This window comes from Oenanthe melanoleuca, chromosome 6, assembly GCF_029582105.1.
Source record: "Oenanthe melanoleuca isolate GR-GAL-2019-014 chromosome 6, OMel1.0, whole genome shotgun sequence".
NCBI lineage: Eukaryota > Metazoa > Chordata > Aves > Passeriformes > Muscicapidae > Oenanthe > Oenanthe melanoleuca.
In genome coordinates, this window is record NC_079340.1 from 28,219,476 (window position 1) to 28,236,036 (window position 16,561).

The 16,561-nt window shown below is 41.4% G+C and overlaps 1 protein-coding gene across 1 annotated transcript in view; it reads right to left on the reverse strand.

Annotated features, from left to right (window-relative positions):
• GFRA1 (GDNF family receptor alpha 1) overlaps positions 1–14,304 on the reverse strand; it is a 136,229-nt gene extending 121,925 nt beyond the window's left edge. The window contains exons 1-3 of the mRNA XM_056495080.1: positions 13,713–14,304; positions 12,319–12,603; positions 10,979–11,062 (exon numbers count right to left, since the gene is read on the reverse strand). Of these exons, the coding sequence (XP_056351055.1) occupies positions 10,979–11,062; positions 12,319–12,603; positions 13,713–13,752 (409 nt within the window). The 5' untranslated portion in view covers positions 13,753–14,304. The remainder of the gene's footprint in view (positions 1–10,978; positions 11,063–12,318; positions 12,604–13,712) is intronic.
• Positions 14,305–16,561: the final 2,257 nt, after the last annotated feature.

Sequence of the window (16,561 nt, forward strand, 5' to 3'; positions counted from 1 at the left end):
ACTACAAGCCACCTACTTTCAGAAAAATCCAATGTGATGTCTGGGATACCCAAATACCAACACATTTTTAGTAAATAAATAAAAACAGAAAGCTCAAGCATCACAGTTATTCACCAGTTGTGGTTATGCCATGAAGGATGTGTTTAATATTTTGACAATCTCACCTTTGAGCCACCAGTTCAAACACAGCCCAAGACTGAGAATACTTCCACAGCTGCAAGGGGAACTACACACAACAAGCTGGGGAGAAAGGAAAATGTTCAGGGACAGAGAACTGAGCTACAGAAATAAAATTTTTATACTTGGCACCTTTGCTGGCACCTCCTGCAAGGAGGGGAAAGACTGAGCAGGGAATGAAAAATGAACTATTTTCCCTTTCCCAGGACTACCCTGTCTCCAGCAGAAGGGCTCCCTGCTCTGCCAGACTGCTCATGTAGGACTGACAACTCCAGTTTGCAGAGAGATAAGGCATGTGGTACCATTCTTCTTCAAACAGGATAATTCTAAATTTATTCTCATTTATGCTTTTGAATCTTCCCACAGCTCTTAGAGAAAGGTCAAGGGCATGCAGATAAGATATTTTTAGCTATACAGCAGAAACTTATTAAAAGACTAAATGCAGCCCCAAGTCAGATTCAAATAGCTCCTTATTTACCAAATTTGAAAACACTGTATGCCTTTCTCCCTAAACATTAACAGAGCTAGAGTTAATAAATTTACTTTCTACCCAACCCAAAAAGAGCTGTCTATGTATTTTTAAAATATGCAAAATTTAAAAACAACAACAACAAAAAAACCCAAACACATCACCAAACCCTGCATTCAACAGTTCTCACAGCAATTTATAGATAAGACTTATACACTAACACACATTTCTTTGCAAGTCCTCTTTAATTTTCTGTTACAAAGGTGGGATGTTTGGCAAGGGGAAGAGACATCTCACACATCAGCAGCCTTGGGGAAAGTTTGCTTAGAAACACACACAGTTTGACCCCTCAGAGGATCAAATCAGTTTACTTCATCAGGTTATGAGTGTTATCACCACTGCAAGTTTGTGTCTCTATTTCACTGTTCAGGAGACTAAAATTAAGTAACAGATTAGGAGAGAAAGAACTGACACCATTCCTCAGTCTATATGGGTTTATTTTAAAGCTGTAATTTTCATGACTTTTTTTTTTATGAGAACACTATAGGCAGTTCTTACCCATGCAATCCTTTAAAGAAATCTGACAAGCAAATTCATCAATTTCTAATAGAATTTCAAATACAGCCGACACCTCGCTGTCTTCAATCATGTCTTGTTCCATAACTGTGTATGTGGAGAAAAGACATGTCTGTCTGGGGCCTAATGGATAACATGATGTACATTCCCATGGCAATAGAAAATGAACAACAATAAAAATTATAATTTACTTTGCTGTCAGGTGCTGATCCAGCAGGTGTGAAGGAAAGCAAGTAAGCTGCAGATACTGGGTTTTGATCTGCTATTGTATTTAAATATTTTGCAGTTGAGATTTAATTGCACCTAATATGCTCAATAAAATCATCTTCACTGTTATTAATATCCTAGACTTGTGTTATTATATAATACTAACCTATTTTTTTATACAGACATTTTAATCTGCTGCTTAAGCGTTCATTAATGCAAAGCCACTGCTGTGGAGAATACATTCAACTCCATTTGCAAGAGGCAAGAATTCTTTGGAACTACTACCAAATGCTAGTGCTGCCTTACTTAACTTTGTTTATAGTCTTATGACAACAAACATCAGCAAAACTTAATCATTAATCCTAGAAGTATTCCATCTGGAAAAGAAGATGACTCTACAAAGTGCAGTGTCATTTGTAAACACAATGTGGTATCATCCAAATAGTCAAATGCAATCTATGTGTTCATATATAACAGCTTTTGGATGGCTCCTTTCTTTCCTGTTTCATTTCTAAATCAGAATAAATAATCTGCATGCCAACTAACCTAAACGATGAATTATTTCCCGTTTCAAGAATCCTGAGATGCTCAATTATCTCACACAACTGCCAGCCATCAACTGTATTTAATTGCCTGTATGTTTCAAGTCCACTGCATGTTTATTTATATCACTTGCATGACACACTAGATGTTTTATGAGACCAGAATAAGATGAGATATGTCACAGTCTAATGCTTAGGGATATGACAGGAACCGTATTTGCTTTTTTTAATCATAATTTTTCAAGGAAATCTAAGTAAATTAAATATCAGTCTCTATCTTCTCCACACCCTGCAGCTCCCAGTGATTTCTTAACCCATACGACATACTTGAACAAATCTGACAGAGGAATAAATATGAAGTTCTTATAAATTGTATGAAAACCCACATTTTAGACCCGAGTAGCCCTGACAATGCAGGCCTGCCTCTGGCTCTGAGCCATTCCAAGAGGGATGGGGACCCACAGTCCTTCAGCACAGGTGTGACACCCAGCCAGCTGCAGCACCTGCTGCCCTGCAGAGCTGAGGTGTGGGACACAACTAAGGAAAGGACAAAGGAACACATGGAGAGGACACTGCACAGGGAGAGGAGACAGGAACTCTGTGCAGGGTGGGGGCACCCAGGGGATGCAGGACTCTGGTAGGAAACAAGACTTTGCCAGTTCCACCACTCAGGAACAATTCCTTTTATAAAACAAACCATGTCTCAAACACTTTACAGGGAGGGTGAGAGAACCATTTGGAGAATTCTGAGAAAAGCTGAGTTTAACACAAGTTTGCAGTGACACAGAAGGTGCTGCTTCCCCAGAGGTCCTGGATGAGGGAGGACAGGGAGGCATTGGGGAAATGGAGAACAGGAGAGCAGGATGCAAAGCAAAGGCATCATGAGACAAAGACAAGTGTGTCACAAAAGGAATGGGAAAAAGTGCAGTCAGATTTCTGAGGAGCAGCAGAAGTGGAAGGCAGAGCCACTCCATGCTGCAGTAACAGAGAAAAAAAAACCCTGGACCCCCTGCAGCTGGAGGGGACTTGGTGTGGGAGTTACACAGAGAGAGGGAAGTCAACAATCAAAGAGGGAAGGCAGCATGGAAAAGGTGCATCAAGGCAGGAATGAGCTGGGATTCTCAGCTCAGGGGATCTGCAGTGCTGAACATGAGCCTGACTGCCAGGGCTAAACCCAAAAAAACCCTGCAGTGGGATGGAGGCTGTGGGACTGGGGAGCAGGAAGAATCCTTGCGCTGTCTGCAGAAGGAGGAACAAGGAAACACCATTTCTGGGATTGCTTCAGTACTAAATTTAGGGTGCAGAATTTAAAAGAAATAGCATGGAAGTTTTTACCACTTCTGAACCTCATCAGCTGCATGACAAAACATTAATGGGAAGATGCACTTTATGGATACCAGAAACTGATAAAATCATATAACCACTGAATGCAGAAATTCATCTTTATTTATGGACTTCTACTCAAATTGTTTGATACCTTCAAGTCTCTTTATCATTTCTGCAACTTTCTATGCAGCAAGAGCTATCTCTATGCCATTACACTTTGTGTCATGCCTCTCTCGTGTTGAATTTCAAGCTGAGTGCAGATTGTACAGGACAATAGCCTGACACTTAGAAAAATTGTCAAAGCATCATAGTAACTAAAGAACTGTTCCAAAAATAACATAATTGTGGTAATGCTCTAACTATACCAACAGCATTATTGCTGCATTAGTTTCATCCATGGAAAATGCAAGAATATAAAAATACTACCATAAATAATATAAATTACAGAATTACATTTCATTAACAAAACCAGTCACATTTCTAAAAATCAAAGCTGTAAACACAATCCTTTCCAAAGTTAAAACAATATAATGTGCATCTTAAAATAAGAAATGTTAGATCAGAAATAAGGATCAGCCTTGCAATCCAGAAATCATTACTTCACCACACACAAGTATTTTAACATTTTTAACATACTGTCAACTCCTGACAGTTAGCACTGGTTTCTCCAAAACTGTCAAAGATATCCCTGAGAGTCAAATACAAATAGGGTTATTTAAAAAAAAAAAAAAAAAGTTTAAAAATATCTAAAATGTAATGAGCCAGTGTGCAGAGCACCTGCCATAACTGCACCTTGCTGTGCTATCAAGAGACAGAAAGCTGCAGGATGCTGTTCTTTTGGGTTCACCAGGAAAACTGCTTTCACACAAGGCATTTTGGAAGCCCTGCAAGGAAGGCTGCCATAGAAATCTGCCCACTCAACACAGCCCTCTCTTCTGCACAGCCCTCACACCACCTCTGCCACTGAACCCCTGACAACACTGGGGTCACCACAGGAACCAGGCAGCTTTTGCTCACTCTCAGCACACCTCCAGCTGCTCCATCAGCAGGCTCAGTGTGAACCACACTCACCCCTGAGACACAGCAGGCTGCAGACACCTAAACAGGGAACCCAGCCAGTTTTGGGTGTCTGAGGTTCCCAGCAGCCCATGAATGTTCCTGCTCACCCCATCCCTGGAATGGTGCTGCTTCTCCCAACAGATAACCTGCTTCTGCTCCCTCCTCAGTGACCTGATCTCTCCTTGTAATCCCACCACCATCACTGGCAGTTCCTCTGTCCTCTGCTCCTCTTGCAGAGAGACTCAGCAAACCATAAAGCTGTAGTGGGAAGCAAGAACAGAGTTTGCTGCACAAAAGTGTATATACATATTTGTTCATTTAATATCTGAGCCACCACACCACAATTGAGGCTTTCCTGCAAAGACATAGATTAAGGGATGGCAGTTCCATCCTACAAGGAATGTTACTCTAGAAAATATGTGGTTCACTGCATTATAAAATAGGTACTTTATTACCAAATGGTCATGCTTTTTCAACCAGCTATATCCTAACACTTCCCTTTGACACCTCAGGAAAATACTGCTCAACTCTGCATTTCCTTCAGTACTTTTAAATATTCTCTCTTATTACTCTAGGCATTAAAGAAGAGGCTGAATATTCATGCATAAATGCTTTGTGTTGCATCACCAGGTACTTCCTCCTTCCATGGAATGGATTTCATGTCCCATGCTGAAACAGGTTGACAAAGCCTAACAGACTACTGGGACCAGCAGAAACATTACATTTGCACAAAGCTGTGCACTTTAAATACTTGAGGAGCAAAGACCTTATCTTCTGTTTTATAGCTCTCCAAAGAAATTAGCAAAAAGGTTCCAATAATCTTACCAAGGAAAGCAACAAAGACTAAACAGAGTATTACATATTCCTATTTTCAAGGCCTGCTGAAGGGAAAGTGTAGGCACTGCCTTTATAGGCCAGTCAATCAGTTACTTCAACATGGTACTTAATTCCCCTCTCTTAATCAGATCTAGCTCCAAGAAATGCAGAAAACAGGATATTCAAAGAGCTCCTGCAAGCCAACAGTCACCAAAGTGATTTTGTGTGAAGTCCAATCTGATTATAAAAATGCAGAAGTGGAAATCAGTAACTGGTATCTATGCACCCTCGATAACTTGTTATCTGCCTGGAACCCAGCCTAGTTGTCTCTGCAGAGAAAACCTGGACTCAGAAATGTCAAAGAACACAAACATTTACATGCTTAGACTTGTTTTTTTTTTGTCAAACTATTTTCATTTTGTTAAATGCAGCTAAAGTAGGTGCCTGGTTTGTCTGTCTTCTTACAGGACACAAATTCTCACTAGGCAAAGATACAGTTAGCCTGAATTTGTATTAAAACCAGTACTAAATATTGGTTCAAGGGCTATTATTTTAATGTATTATCTTATAAAGAAAAATATAGTCCTATATGTGACAATCTAATGTAGGCTAAACATAAAAAGTTTTTCCTTTTTTTCTTATCAAAAGGCTTGACCTCATATCAGAAAACCAGAACTAAGTAAAAACCCCCAAAATTATAACAGGAAACAGAATACATCACAATGAAATAAGAAGATTTTGATATGTTATGCTTACTTCAGTGAGAACAGAAATCAGATTGCAAGACTCTTTTTGACCCAGTAAGAAGAGGTTTACTGCTCATGAACTCAGGTGTATGTACAAGGTAACTAACATGAGGTATCTCAGCTTTTTGGACTAAGCAGCAATGATATGGGGGTAAGAGCTCATAAAAGCATTGCAGAGAGTAGACAGAAATCAACATTTTTAATATTTTTTAAAATTAAACTGCCTTTGTAGAAAAGTGGCATTTCAAATAATCTTACAGAAATCTCATGAAAAGACACGGTGTTAAATTAGAAAAATATGTGGCACTTGAAATACATGCAGATTTAGGAACAGAAACAGGATTAGAGGCCTCAGGCAACAGGAATTGGAGTTGTCATACAGTATTAATTCATGGCAGAAGCCACTAATTCACATGCCACAAACCCCAAAAGGAAAAAGCAGTGAATCTCTTGGCTAAGAGAGAGATTCTAACTTATCTTTTTGATAAATAATCTAAAAAAGGCCATACATGGATTCTACAAATGAAAAATCACTTACCAGGTGGGAAAAAAAGAAAAGTAAATAATAATTAAAGTGTCATGGACTTGTTATGCAAAACACAGCCCCTATATCAGATCAAGAATTACAAAAACTAATAGGAAAACACTCCAATCTTGATTAAAGGGATTTAGGGGGGAATAAAAGTTTTGGGGAAATTAATTCACTATGACACAGCTTCCTATTTCAACAGAATACCAGGAAGAGAAGGTATGAGGAGAAGCACACAGACAAGGAAGCTCTGTATCTCTGAATCCTGGGAACTCAGACTGAAAAGCCTCAACCTTCCTTCCCCCACCTTTGCTGATGGCAACTTTTCCAAGGAAACACATCAGTTCATTCTCAGTAATGTCTCTACCCTATTCCTGAGAAGAAAAATATACTGGGGAAGGGGAAAATAGGTGCCATAAATACATAGAGCAGGTTGTATGCTGGGGGGAGGGAATTATTACCTCATAAAAGTCTGTCACATCCCCAAGTAAGTGTATTGTACACTGGATTAATTCTTTCCTCACAATCAACTTAGTTATTTGTGAATAAATTATGCAAGATGCCTACAAGACTTTGAAAAACTCAAAGGAAGGTAGGAAAACTACTGATCAACCTACTCACCTTCTGAGCAAAGATCCTAGAGGATCCTAGATCCCAGAGCCACCCTCGTGCATCCTGCAGAAAGGATGTTGTAGCCACCAGCACACACACACTCACCCATGAGTTCCAGCACTGCTGATTTTTTAGTCTCATCAAAAAGCCACCTTACTGACCATAACTTTTTCTGTTTGAACTTCCAGCTCATTCAGAGGGCAAATCAAACCTGGTGACCTCATGCACTGTGTTCTAACATGGAGTGATACACTCCAGTAAGAAGCCCAATGTGCTGTGCTGTCTACTGAGTTGTTTTAATTTAGAAGTTTACTATAATAAATATAAAATATGCCCTTTTCTAAATATAAGCTGCCATATACCTCTACAACAAAAGATTCCAAGAGTTTTTAGATCAGACAGGCTCTCATGAGAACAGCAGAATCAGGGAATGCTCCCTTTGACATTCCATCACAGTGGCACTTTGCAAAAACAGTTTACTGCACTAAGAAATAATGGCAAAAAAATTAACTTCTACCAGACCTGTGCTTTAGCAACTAGAAATAAGGTCTAACTAAGCAGCATGAAACCAACCCAATCTCCACAGACTAACTCATCTCCACAGCAAACCCTCTATGTTTTAACAAATGTTCTGATTTGTGTAGCCTGTTCTTTTAAGATTACTTTTGAGCATAATGGATATAAAAGAAAATTCACAAAGCTGAACAATGGGTTAATAAGCCTATGAATAACTAGGCAACTTAGAAGTGAATCCATGGGAGGAGAGGATTTTGTCACCCTAAATGCATTGATCTAAATAGCCAACTCTTTTTAACACTGAGTATTCTATTTACACCACTTCACAGACATGGCTTAAGGCATTTTGTACAGAAGAAGTGGCTCTCCCTTTTCTGTTGAAATGAATGAGACATTTCAGAAACATTACTTTGTTAAGTATTTCTATGGATATGTGCAGCTACATTTTTTATGCAGGATATTTTCTTACAAGGTGCCCGAGGTGACCACTATACTGTATCAGCTAATACCAAAATAATAACATATCATCCAGTTGCAAAGCTCAATGTCAACTACAATACAAAAAGAGACAAACCGTTCTCCAGGTAGTAAAAAGTCACAGATTGCTTTAAGAAGTTACTAATTCAAGCATCTCTCCTTAATGTAGTGTGAAACTCACTTCTGAAATCCAATCAACAGATTTTGCATTTACTGTAGTTGTGACAGAAGTCAACGGCCTTAAAATGTTTTCACCTCTCAAAAGTTCTAAAGGTTCAAGCAAAAATGTCTGTTTAAGCAAAATCTTTACATCATAATAACTAACCCAAATCTGTTACCCTCCAAAGCAAACACATAAGTCTTCAGCAATTTGAAGAGCTGCTTAACAGGAAGAAATTCACACCCCTGAGGCAGAAGCACCACATCTGACATAGTAGTTATAAAAAAATTCAAACCTAGATATGCCCAAAACAAAACACAAGACAACCCAGACTTTAAACTGGGAAGACTCAAACTTAAGACTCAAAACAGTAACAAGTTTAGTCATATAGCCAATTCCTGATTTTTGTTCTAAATCAACATATTGATAGTGGAATTAAGAGAGAATGTGACATCCTGTCTCCATTGGGGAAGCAATTTCAAACATCTATCAGAACAGAATTACATCAACTGGTTTTAAAAACTGTCCTTCATTTGTTAGGCTTATGTACACTACAAAAGACTTATCTGACACAAAACAGTCATCTCAGCCAATGATCTCCCCTTTTACATACCACAAAAGATAACTACTGTGATTTTCTACACTACCACAAAAGTAAGTACAAAAAGTGGTGAAGGCATTACACCTGATACATACCAAGTCCTACAGTACCACAGGATGTGATATGAAAGGGTTAATTGCTGCTTTTAATTACACTCAAGTGACTTTCATGGAGTGAACAGTGCAGCAACATCTATAAACACAATGTCCACATTAGCAGAACACCAGTTATGAAACCCTCAACACTACTTGTACAGTGATTGTTCTGTTTGTTTGTTTTAATCAAATTTTACCAAGTTTTGCTATATTTGCAGAGCTCTGCAAAAAAACCTGTAAGACTGAGGAGCTTTAAAAAACATAACATGCAATAGTAACCATGACAATAAGAAAAATGCTTTTGCTAATCTTTTTCTTTCAGCTGACAATACTTTCAAATACTGGTATTATTCCACTGGATGGCAACTTTTGTTTGTTGTTCACTGTGAATTCTAGGCCTCCCATCGTTGTAAACCTGAAACTTTTGACCAAGGGAGAAGCAATTTGGGGTGCACTGGTAACACGGGATTAGTTCCAACTGTGGTAGGATGGACATCACCTGCTGGCAATTATACCTTACTTCACTGTTGCTATGAATAGGTGCAGAAAAATTACATTTTTAAGGTAGTTATTCTGCAAATAAATGAAGAATTAAAAAAAAAAAAAAAAAATCCCAAATCAGAAAGGCAGAATGCAGATAGGGTATTTCTCTGGAGATCACAAAACTGCTGACATCAGTTAGAATTTAGCCCCAGGCAGGCTGATCATAAACTTTAAGAAAACAGCCTGGAACTCCTCTGCATTGATTTTGTCTTGGTTTTATATTAAGTTGGAGTTTTAAGCAATAAAAAATAAAAGAAATTAAGATTCTTCAGAGATTTATCTTTGCTCTCTACTATTTCTCCAACAGGCTTGCTCACCAAGTAGGACAATGCTTTCAAAAGATGTATGGGATAAGGATCTGAAGTCATATATTGAAAAGTGACTAAAGGGACGATTTTCAAAGACATTAAGATACCAAAAGATGCATTAAGCACTTAAAATTTTCAAAAGTGCCTGGGCATCTAACGCCTATTTAAATCACTTAGTCCTTTCTGAAAATCCCAATGGGCAGTTATCTACATTTTATGTGTCTATATGCCTTTGAAAATCTGTACCATTAAATACTTAACAACCTAAGTCCCCCTGGCTCTTAATGGGACTTTGAGTCCTAAAAAGTGTAAGTACATCTGAAAATGGTCAAGCCACTCTCTCTGGTCTTTTTTTTCCTTTCTTTTGAAGAGGCACCTCCTAATGCTTATCCATAGCCTGTCAGTTAAGTAGAGCTCCAGCACAGTCCAACTTGCACACTGTACTGTGCACATTTGATTTGTTTCATGGAGTTAAACAAATAAAAATCCAGAGTACAGACTGCATCTTCAAAAAAGACTTCCTGAAGGTCCTTAGAAGAAATTAAATTCCAACCTGTAACCCCAGTGAATGCCCCCCAAAAAACACATTTTCTATCAATATGACCCCAAATGAGTAGAACTTAGGCTGATAAAGAACCAACATCATTGTTTAATACCCATGCAACATATTCAAATTTCCACAAAAAAGTTCTGAAAGGCAGTCACACAGCAACAAGAAGAAAACAGAAAAAGGAAGAAGTTGTGATAGGCTCCTTAAAAGGGCAGCAGTTCCAGAAAAAAAAAAAAAAAAAAGACAAGCTTTAATTCTGGATTTTCTTTTTTTTTAAAAAACTGTATGAGACTATAAAGCCATTCCTTTATGCAAACATTTGAAAGATGTATCTTCTGATCTTCCATAATGTCAACAGGAGGTAACTTGCACTGACCAAATTCCCAAAAAAACCCTGATTTGTAAATTGGGAACGCAGGGAATCAGATTGCCACCTACAGGAAAATTTAGCATTTATTGTCAAGAATGACTCAAAAAATATAAATTGCCATCCTGCCAAGCATTCTTTCACTTCAAAATCAATTAGTCTTTTCTTTTGTGCAACTATATCATGAGCTTCCTAAATCCAGGAAGCCATTATAATTTCTTTGTATTTATGAGTACTGCTTGAAAGTTCCATAATTCAATTACAAAATCATGTGTCAGTTAAAGAACTTTAAGTCTGCTTACCTGATACAATTGGTGCTAGCCTGAATATGTCTGATAGTCTGCTGTTAACTGGCTCATAAGGAGAATCTTCAAGCAAGTCATTTCCTAAGGACAAAAAATATTTGGATTTTTTCTTTTACACAAGAATTTGGGATAAGATTTTTTTTTGTTTACTTTTACTTCATAACAGGTTTGGCCCTTTAATCCCTTTAAAAAGTTTATATGGCTACCTCTTCTCAAAGAATTATCTATCAAAACACCTGAAATAAGCTAATTGGTTATCCCTGTCAGCAGATCTCTTTTGTCCTTCCTCCTTGGGTAAGGTCATAATTTGCAGAGACAGCCTGTGACATCACAGGGACTATCCCACCTCGTGCCAGCAGCAGAGAAGCTGTAACAAGGATGTTTCTCTTCATTCACCAGAACAGCAGAGCTCTTTTTTAGAGAAGCTCAGCTAACAGCCAAAAACTAGCATCTTTGGTATGAAACATTACTAACAAGATGCTGTTGGAAGAGAAACTTTTTATGATACAGAAAATGACCATTATTACAGTTAGCAAAAAAATATGTACGGTCTCATGAAAATATATGGATAAATAAACAGAAAGACGATTATTCCCTTTCTGCAGAAGCAACTTTAAAAAAACAAAACACGTTATATGGGGAACACACTGGAGTGAGATTGTACCTTCAAGTCCAGGGCCACAGCACAACAGGACTAAAAATGATGTATTTTGTATATCCTTAGTAGACTAAGACAAATCTGCCTTATGAATACAAATAACAGAGGAGTCCTGAGTCCATCACTGTCATTTCTCTTTTAACTGGCATATCTACATGGTGTAGGAACCATAAACTTTGGGGCTTTTTCTGCCTCAGCCTGCTCAGGGAATGCTACTAGTAAATACAAAAAAGGAAAAAATAAACTCCTACCTAAAACAACCTTCACTTCTTATTATATTTAACTTTCAACAGAAAGGCTAAGAAGCTAGTTCCAGTGTCCTATGGTCTTGTTGGGTGAGTCCTAATTAAGGAGTTTTACTACTATTTGGGAAAATGTCTCAAATGACTGTTTTCGTGGCTCTTTCACATGCTCGTGCCCCTATCTTTTGACTGTGTTTGGAAAGGTCAGCTGGGTGCCCCGGAGGAGACTCTCGCTGCGGATTTCGCAGCGCGGGAGCGGAGCCGCAGCTGTGCCGGGGGCGGGCGGAGGCTCCTCGGGCGGCAGCTGCGGGGCACAGCGAGGGCTGCGGGGCACAGCGAGGGCTGCGGGGTCAGAGCCCGCATCGGGATCGGGCTCGGGCTCGAGGGCAGCCGCAAACCCGCACCCTGAGCTCGGGGTTCTGAGCTTCGCCACGTACCCTGCAAGCTCTGGTACATGCTCCAGTAAATGCGCAGGCAGTTCTTCTCCTTCTTCATGCCCCTCTTGCAGCGGCAGTTGTACAGGGATTTCTGCTTGAGAGCTTCCATGGCGCTCCTGCATTCGTCCTTCGCCTCCAGGCCCGTGGCCCGGCTGAAGTTGCTCTCTTTGCCGGCTACACACTGCCTCAGTGTCCTGAATTTAGTACTACAGCTCTGCTCCTTCAGACACTGGTCGCTGGCTTTCACGCAGTCCAGGCGCTCCCCTCCAGGCAGCCCGCTGACTTCTGCAGATAAAAGTACATCTATGGAGAGGAAACACAAAAAACCAAAACACGCGCTCTCGGAGGGAGCAGGGTGGGTTTCACCCGAGCCCAGAGAACATCTGGGCAGAACGGGGCACCTCCTCTGGCTGCACTGGCAGCCAGCCCCAGGGGCAGCACCTTGCAACCTCCTGGCTTCATGCTATGCCTTAGGAAAAAGCACACAGGGTTTCCAAGGGCTTAGATCCACTTTTTGGGAAGTCCAAGGAAACGGTATTTTTAAACCCTGATGGATGATTTATGAGGAAACACAAAAAAAGGGAAAGAAAACCCAGAGGGGTTAATGTGCCTGACAAAATAAGCATTTGTTATTCCATAGATCCACACTGGTGAAACAAATCGGCTTTCCATTCCAGGGTTTAACTGAGGGGTTAAATATTCAGCCTCACTTTCCACTAGAGCTTTGCTGTAATTTCACTTACATCCAGGAACAACCCGCTCGGAGAGATAAGTATCCTCACGGAATGATATTAGCCTGTCTTTGCGTCAGTCACTTTTTAAAGGCTGTACACATTTTTGCTTATTCTATATGTATAAAGGTAGAATTTGTTATTTCCCCCCCTCCCCACCTCTCTCCACGTATGATGCTTTTGCAGGAGAACAAAGCAAATTGCTTTAACTCTCTCCTCTCCACCATGCCCTCGTCATGCTCCCTCAAACACATGCGGATGGAAACGCAAACCTCTCCTGTGGAAAGGAAACCAGTTTGGGCTGCAAACCACTACCAGTCGGGCATGCTGCCAAGTTCAGGTGAAGATGTAATCCTTCAGCTAGTCTTGTCATCCCCCACCCTCCTCAGGCAGCCTTATTTTATTTAAATGAAAAGTTTCCCTGTAACTTGCGAGAACCGAAATTAACAAGAGGTTAGACAGGCAAGTACCGAAGTCGGTAACCCACAGAGCTTTAAACGTAGACCAGGCTAACTGATGTGAGGCAGAGCCATAAAAACTACTGGAAACTTCACTGTTCTGCCTAAACAATAGGCTGACGAGCATCAAGCTCCCGGTCCCATAAACCCTATGCTTTGCTTTACGAAGCGATGTGCAGACCGAAATCAGGCACCAGCAACTTACCTACTAAGGGCAAAGCGAAGTACAAGAGAACGAGAAACATCTTGCTGTCTTCGGATGGTTTCCCCAAACGACTTGATGTGTCACAACAAGAATGATCAGCATGTAGATATTCCAATATCGCAGAGGTCTAAAGGCTCCAAGTTCAGATCCATTGAATTCAAGGAGAAAAAGAAAAAAAAAAAAAGGCCACCAAGCAAAAAAAACCCTACAACCCCCTCTCCTCTTCACCGCTACCACCAGCGGCGGCAGGAGCAGCGACGCAAACGCTGAGCTTTTCCCTTAGATTTCAGGTCTGAGCAACCTGCAGGCAGAAGCACTGACTCCAGTGCGGGAGCGAGAGGCGCACGCACGGCTATGAGTCTGTGTGTGTCTGTGTGATGTGTGAGTGAGCGAGCGGCAGCGGGGCAGGAGCGCCGGTCGCCTCCTTGGGTGGGCAGCGCCTGTTCCCAGGGAGGGACCGAGAGCGCACGGGGGGCGGGAGGGGGGTGCACACAGGAGACCCGCAGCGCCCGCCCGCCCCCGGCCCCGCAGCCGGGGCCAGCCGCTGGCAGCCCCGCTGACAGCCCTTGCCGAGCCCCTCCGGGGCAATTCGCCTCTTCCACCCCCCGACCGCAACTTTATTGACGCGCCAGGGCCGGGACCGGGGCCGGGGCGGTGCGCGGGGCTGCGCGGAGCGCTCGCCGCCGGGGCGGAGCGGAGCGGAGCGGAGTGGGGGTGGCCGCGCGTGCGGCGCTGCCGGCAGCCAAAGTTTGCCAGGGAAAACTGGGACGGGCGGGAGGCGCGGCCGCTCCGGTTCCGCCGAGTGGAGCGGAGCTGAGCGGGGCCCCGAGAGCGGCCCCGGCGGGAGCGGATCCCAGCGGGCGCCGCCGGCACCGGGCGAGCCGGGGAGAGGCGGCGGCCCCGCGGGGATGCTCCGCTCCCCGCCCGCTCTCCGCGGGGCTCGGCGGCCGCGGCCTCCCCCTGCCGGCCCCGCCGCCCGCGGGGGAAGCCCGGGCCGTCCGTCTGCGGCCCCGGGGCGGCGGGAGCACCGCCCGTGCTTCCCCGCATCCCTGCAGTGCGCGGTGCGCTCCAGCCCTGGGCCGGGGCCGAGCGCAGTGTATCGGCTTCTTCTTGGCTCCTGAATAAACAAAGCGAACATATGTCCCATATTCGTGACAGATGGTTCAAACAGAGAACTATTTAGTGGTTTTCCCACAGTTGCTACTATGTACCACTCCCCCGAAACCCAACAAAATGCAATTAGCCTAAAATAGCGTCAGCTTCCAGATTTCCTTATTTTCATATGTAGAAAATTTGATTCAGGTGTTTTGATGTTCTGGCTGCAACCAAATGTGTTGGTTTTGGTTTATTTTTTTCTATTTTTACAAAAAGTAAGCATATATGTTTCTTGGCAGTTTTGTCAATAAGCTATTTGGCCCATTTGACTCAGGGAATTTGCTTCTCCTTGCAATAAATTTTGCCTAAAGGAGTTTGAGTTTCCTCATGAGATGGGAGATGATCAGGCTGGCCACTATTATAGCAAAAACTGGATGGCAGATGGAGCTAAACTGTTGTAAGGTACTTCAAAACACTTATTTAAAAGCTTAGCATATGCCAGCATATACAGAGAGTACAACATTCATAGAACCCAAATGGAAAGGGCTTATTTTTGTTTGCTTTGCTGTTCGAGTTTATTTTCCTCTCTCTTGCCACTTTTTCTTAACAGATGGATTTGCATTTCTACCAGAAAAAGAACCCCCAAACCCATGACCCACAACAAAAATAAACAAAGTCCAACAGAGCCCGAAAAAACCTGTGTAAAGTGCCGGTTCTCTCAGTGAAATTGCAATAACGATATCAAGTTGCAACTTATTAAGTCACAAGTTTTGTGGTTTGGTTGTTTAATGTGAAGAGGCATCTACTATTATGTGGTCACAAAGTCTATTATCTGCTGCACGTACAAGGATGTAATTGGAGGAACAAAGACAGTGACCAGATTTCTGGAGTATTTCAGGATAATTAGAAAGTGCTAAGTTGGTGATAGCATTGACAATTCAAGACATCTTCAGCTTTTCAAATAGCTGGTATTTAATGAAACAAGTTGATCTTCCAAACGCTTCAATAGAAATTGAGCTGGGTGATATAGAGAGATGATTACTTCTTCACTGGTAATTTTGACATCATTATGGCACATGATAAGCTCTGTATAGAAGTTATCTGTGTATCTAACACAAAGGTAGCATAATTTTCCTGTCATTTAGAAGCCTAAGTCAAGAATAGCTACAACATTCACAGCAGAGGATAGCAACTGAAATTCAGACTGAAATCCAGGCCACTTTTTACAATACCATTCATGCATCAATGTCCTGACTACACACATACATACACACAAGTTATTTGGCATTTTTAAAAGCAACACATTGTAAATCTCTACATTAATAATTACTTTCGCTGTTATAAAACACAGCTTTTGTGGGGTGTTAACTGTTACAGAAAAACTGAAACGCATTTTTAGTGTTAAAAGTTGAATAAAATATCGCTGACAGTTCAGAAATAACAAAACAGCTGGAAAACATGCATCCAAAAATTCTGAATACTATCTAAACACTTCCCTTGCCAGTATTTTGACTCATCTCTGGAAAACTACCACCCAAAGTGAAAAAAAAAGGTTAAAAGGTTTTTAATTGAAAAGTTTAAAATTCAACCATGTTTGAAAGTCAAGAAGGAAGTCCATGCTACACATAGTTACTCAGAATATCCAGCTGCTACACACTCTTTACCAGGACAGTAGGTGGGAGACAGCTCCTTATGAAACACAAGGACATTTTTCCATAGCAGAAATTACCTTTTTTTTTTTTCTTTTTCTCTTT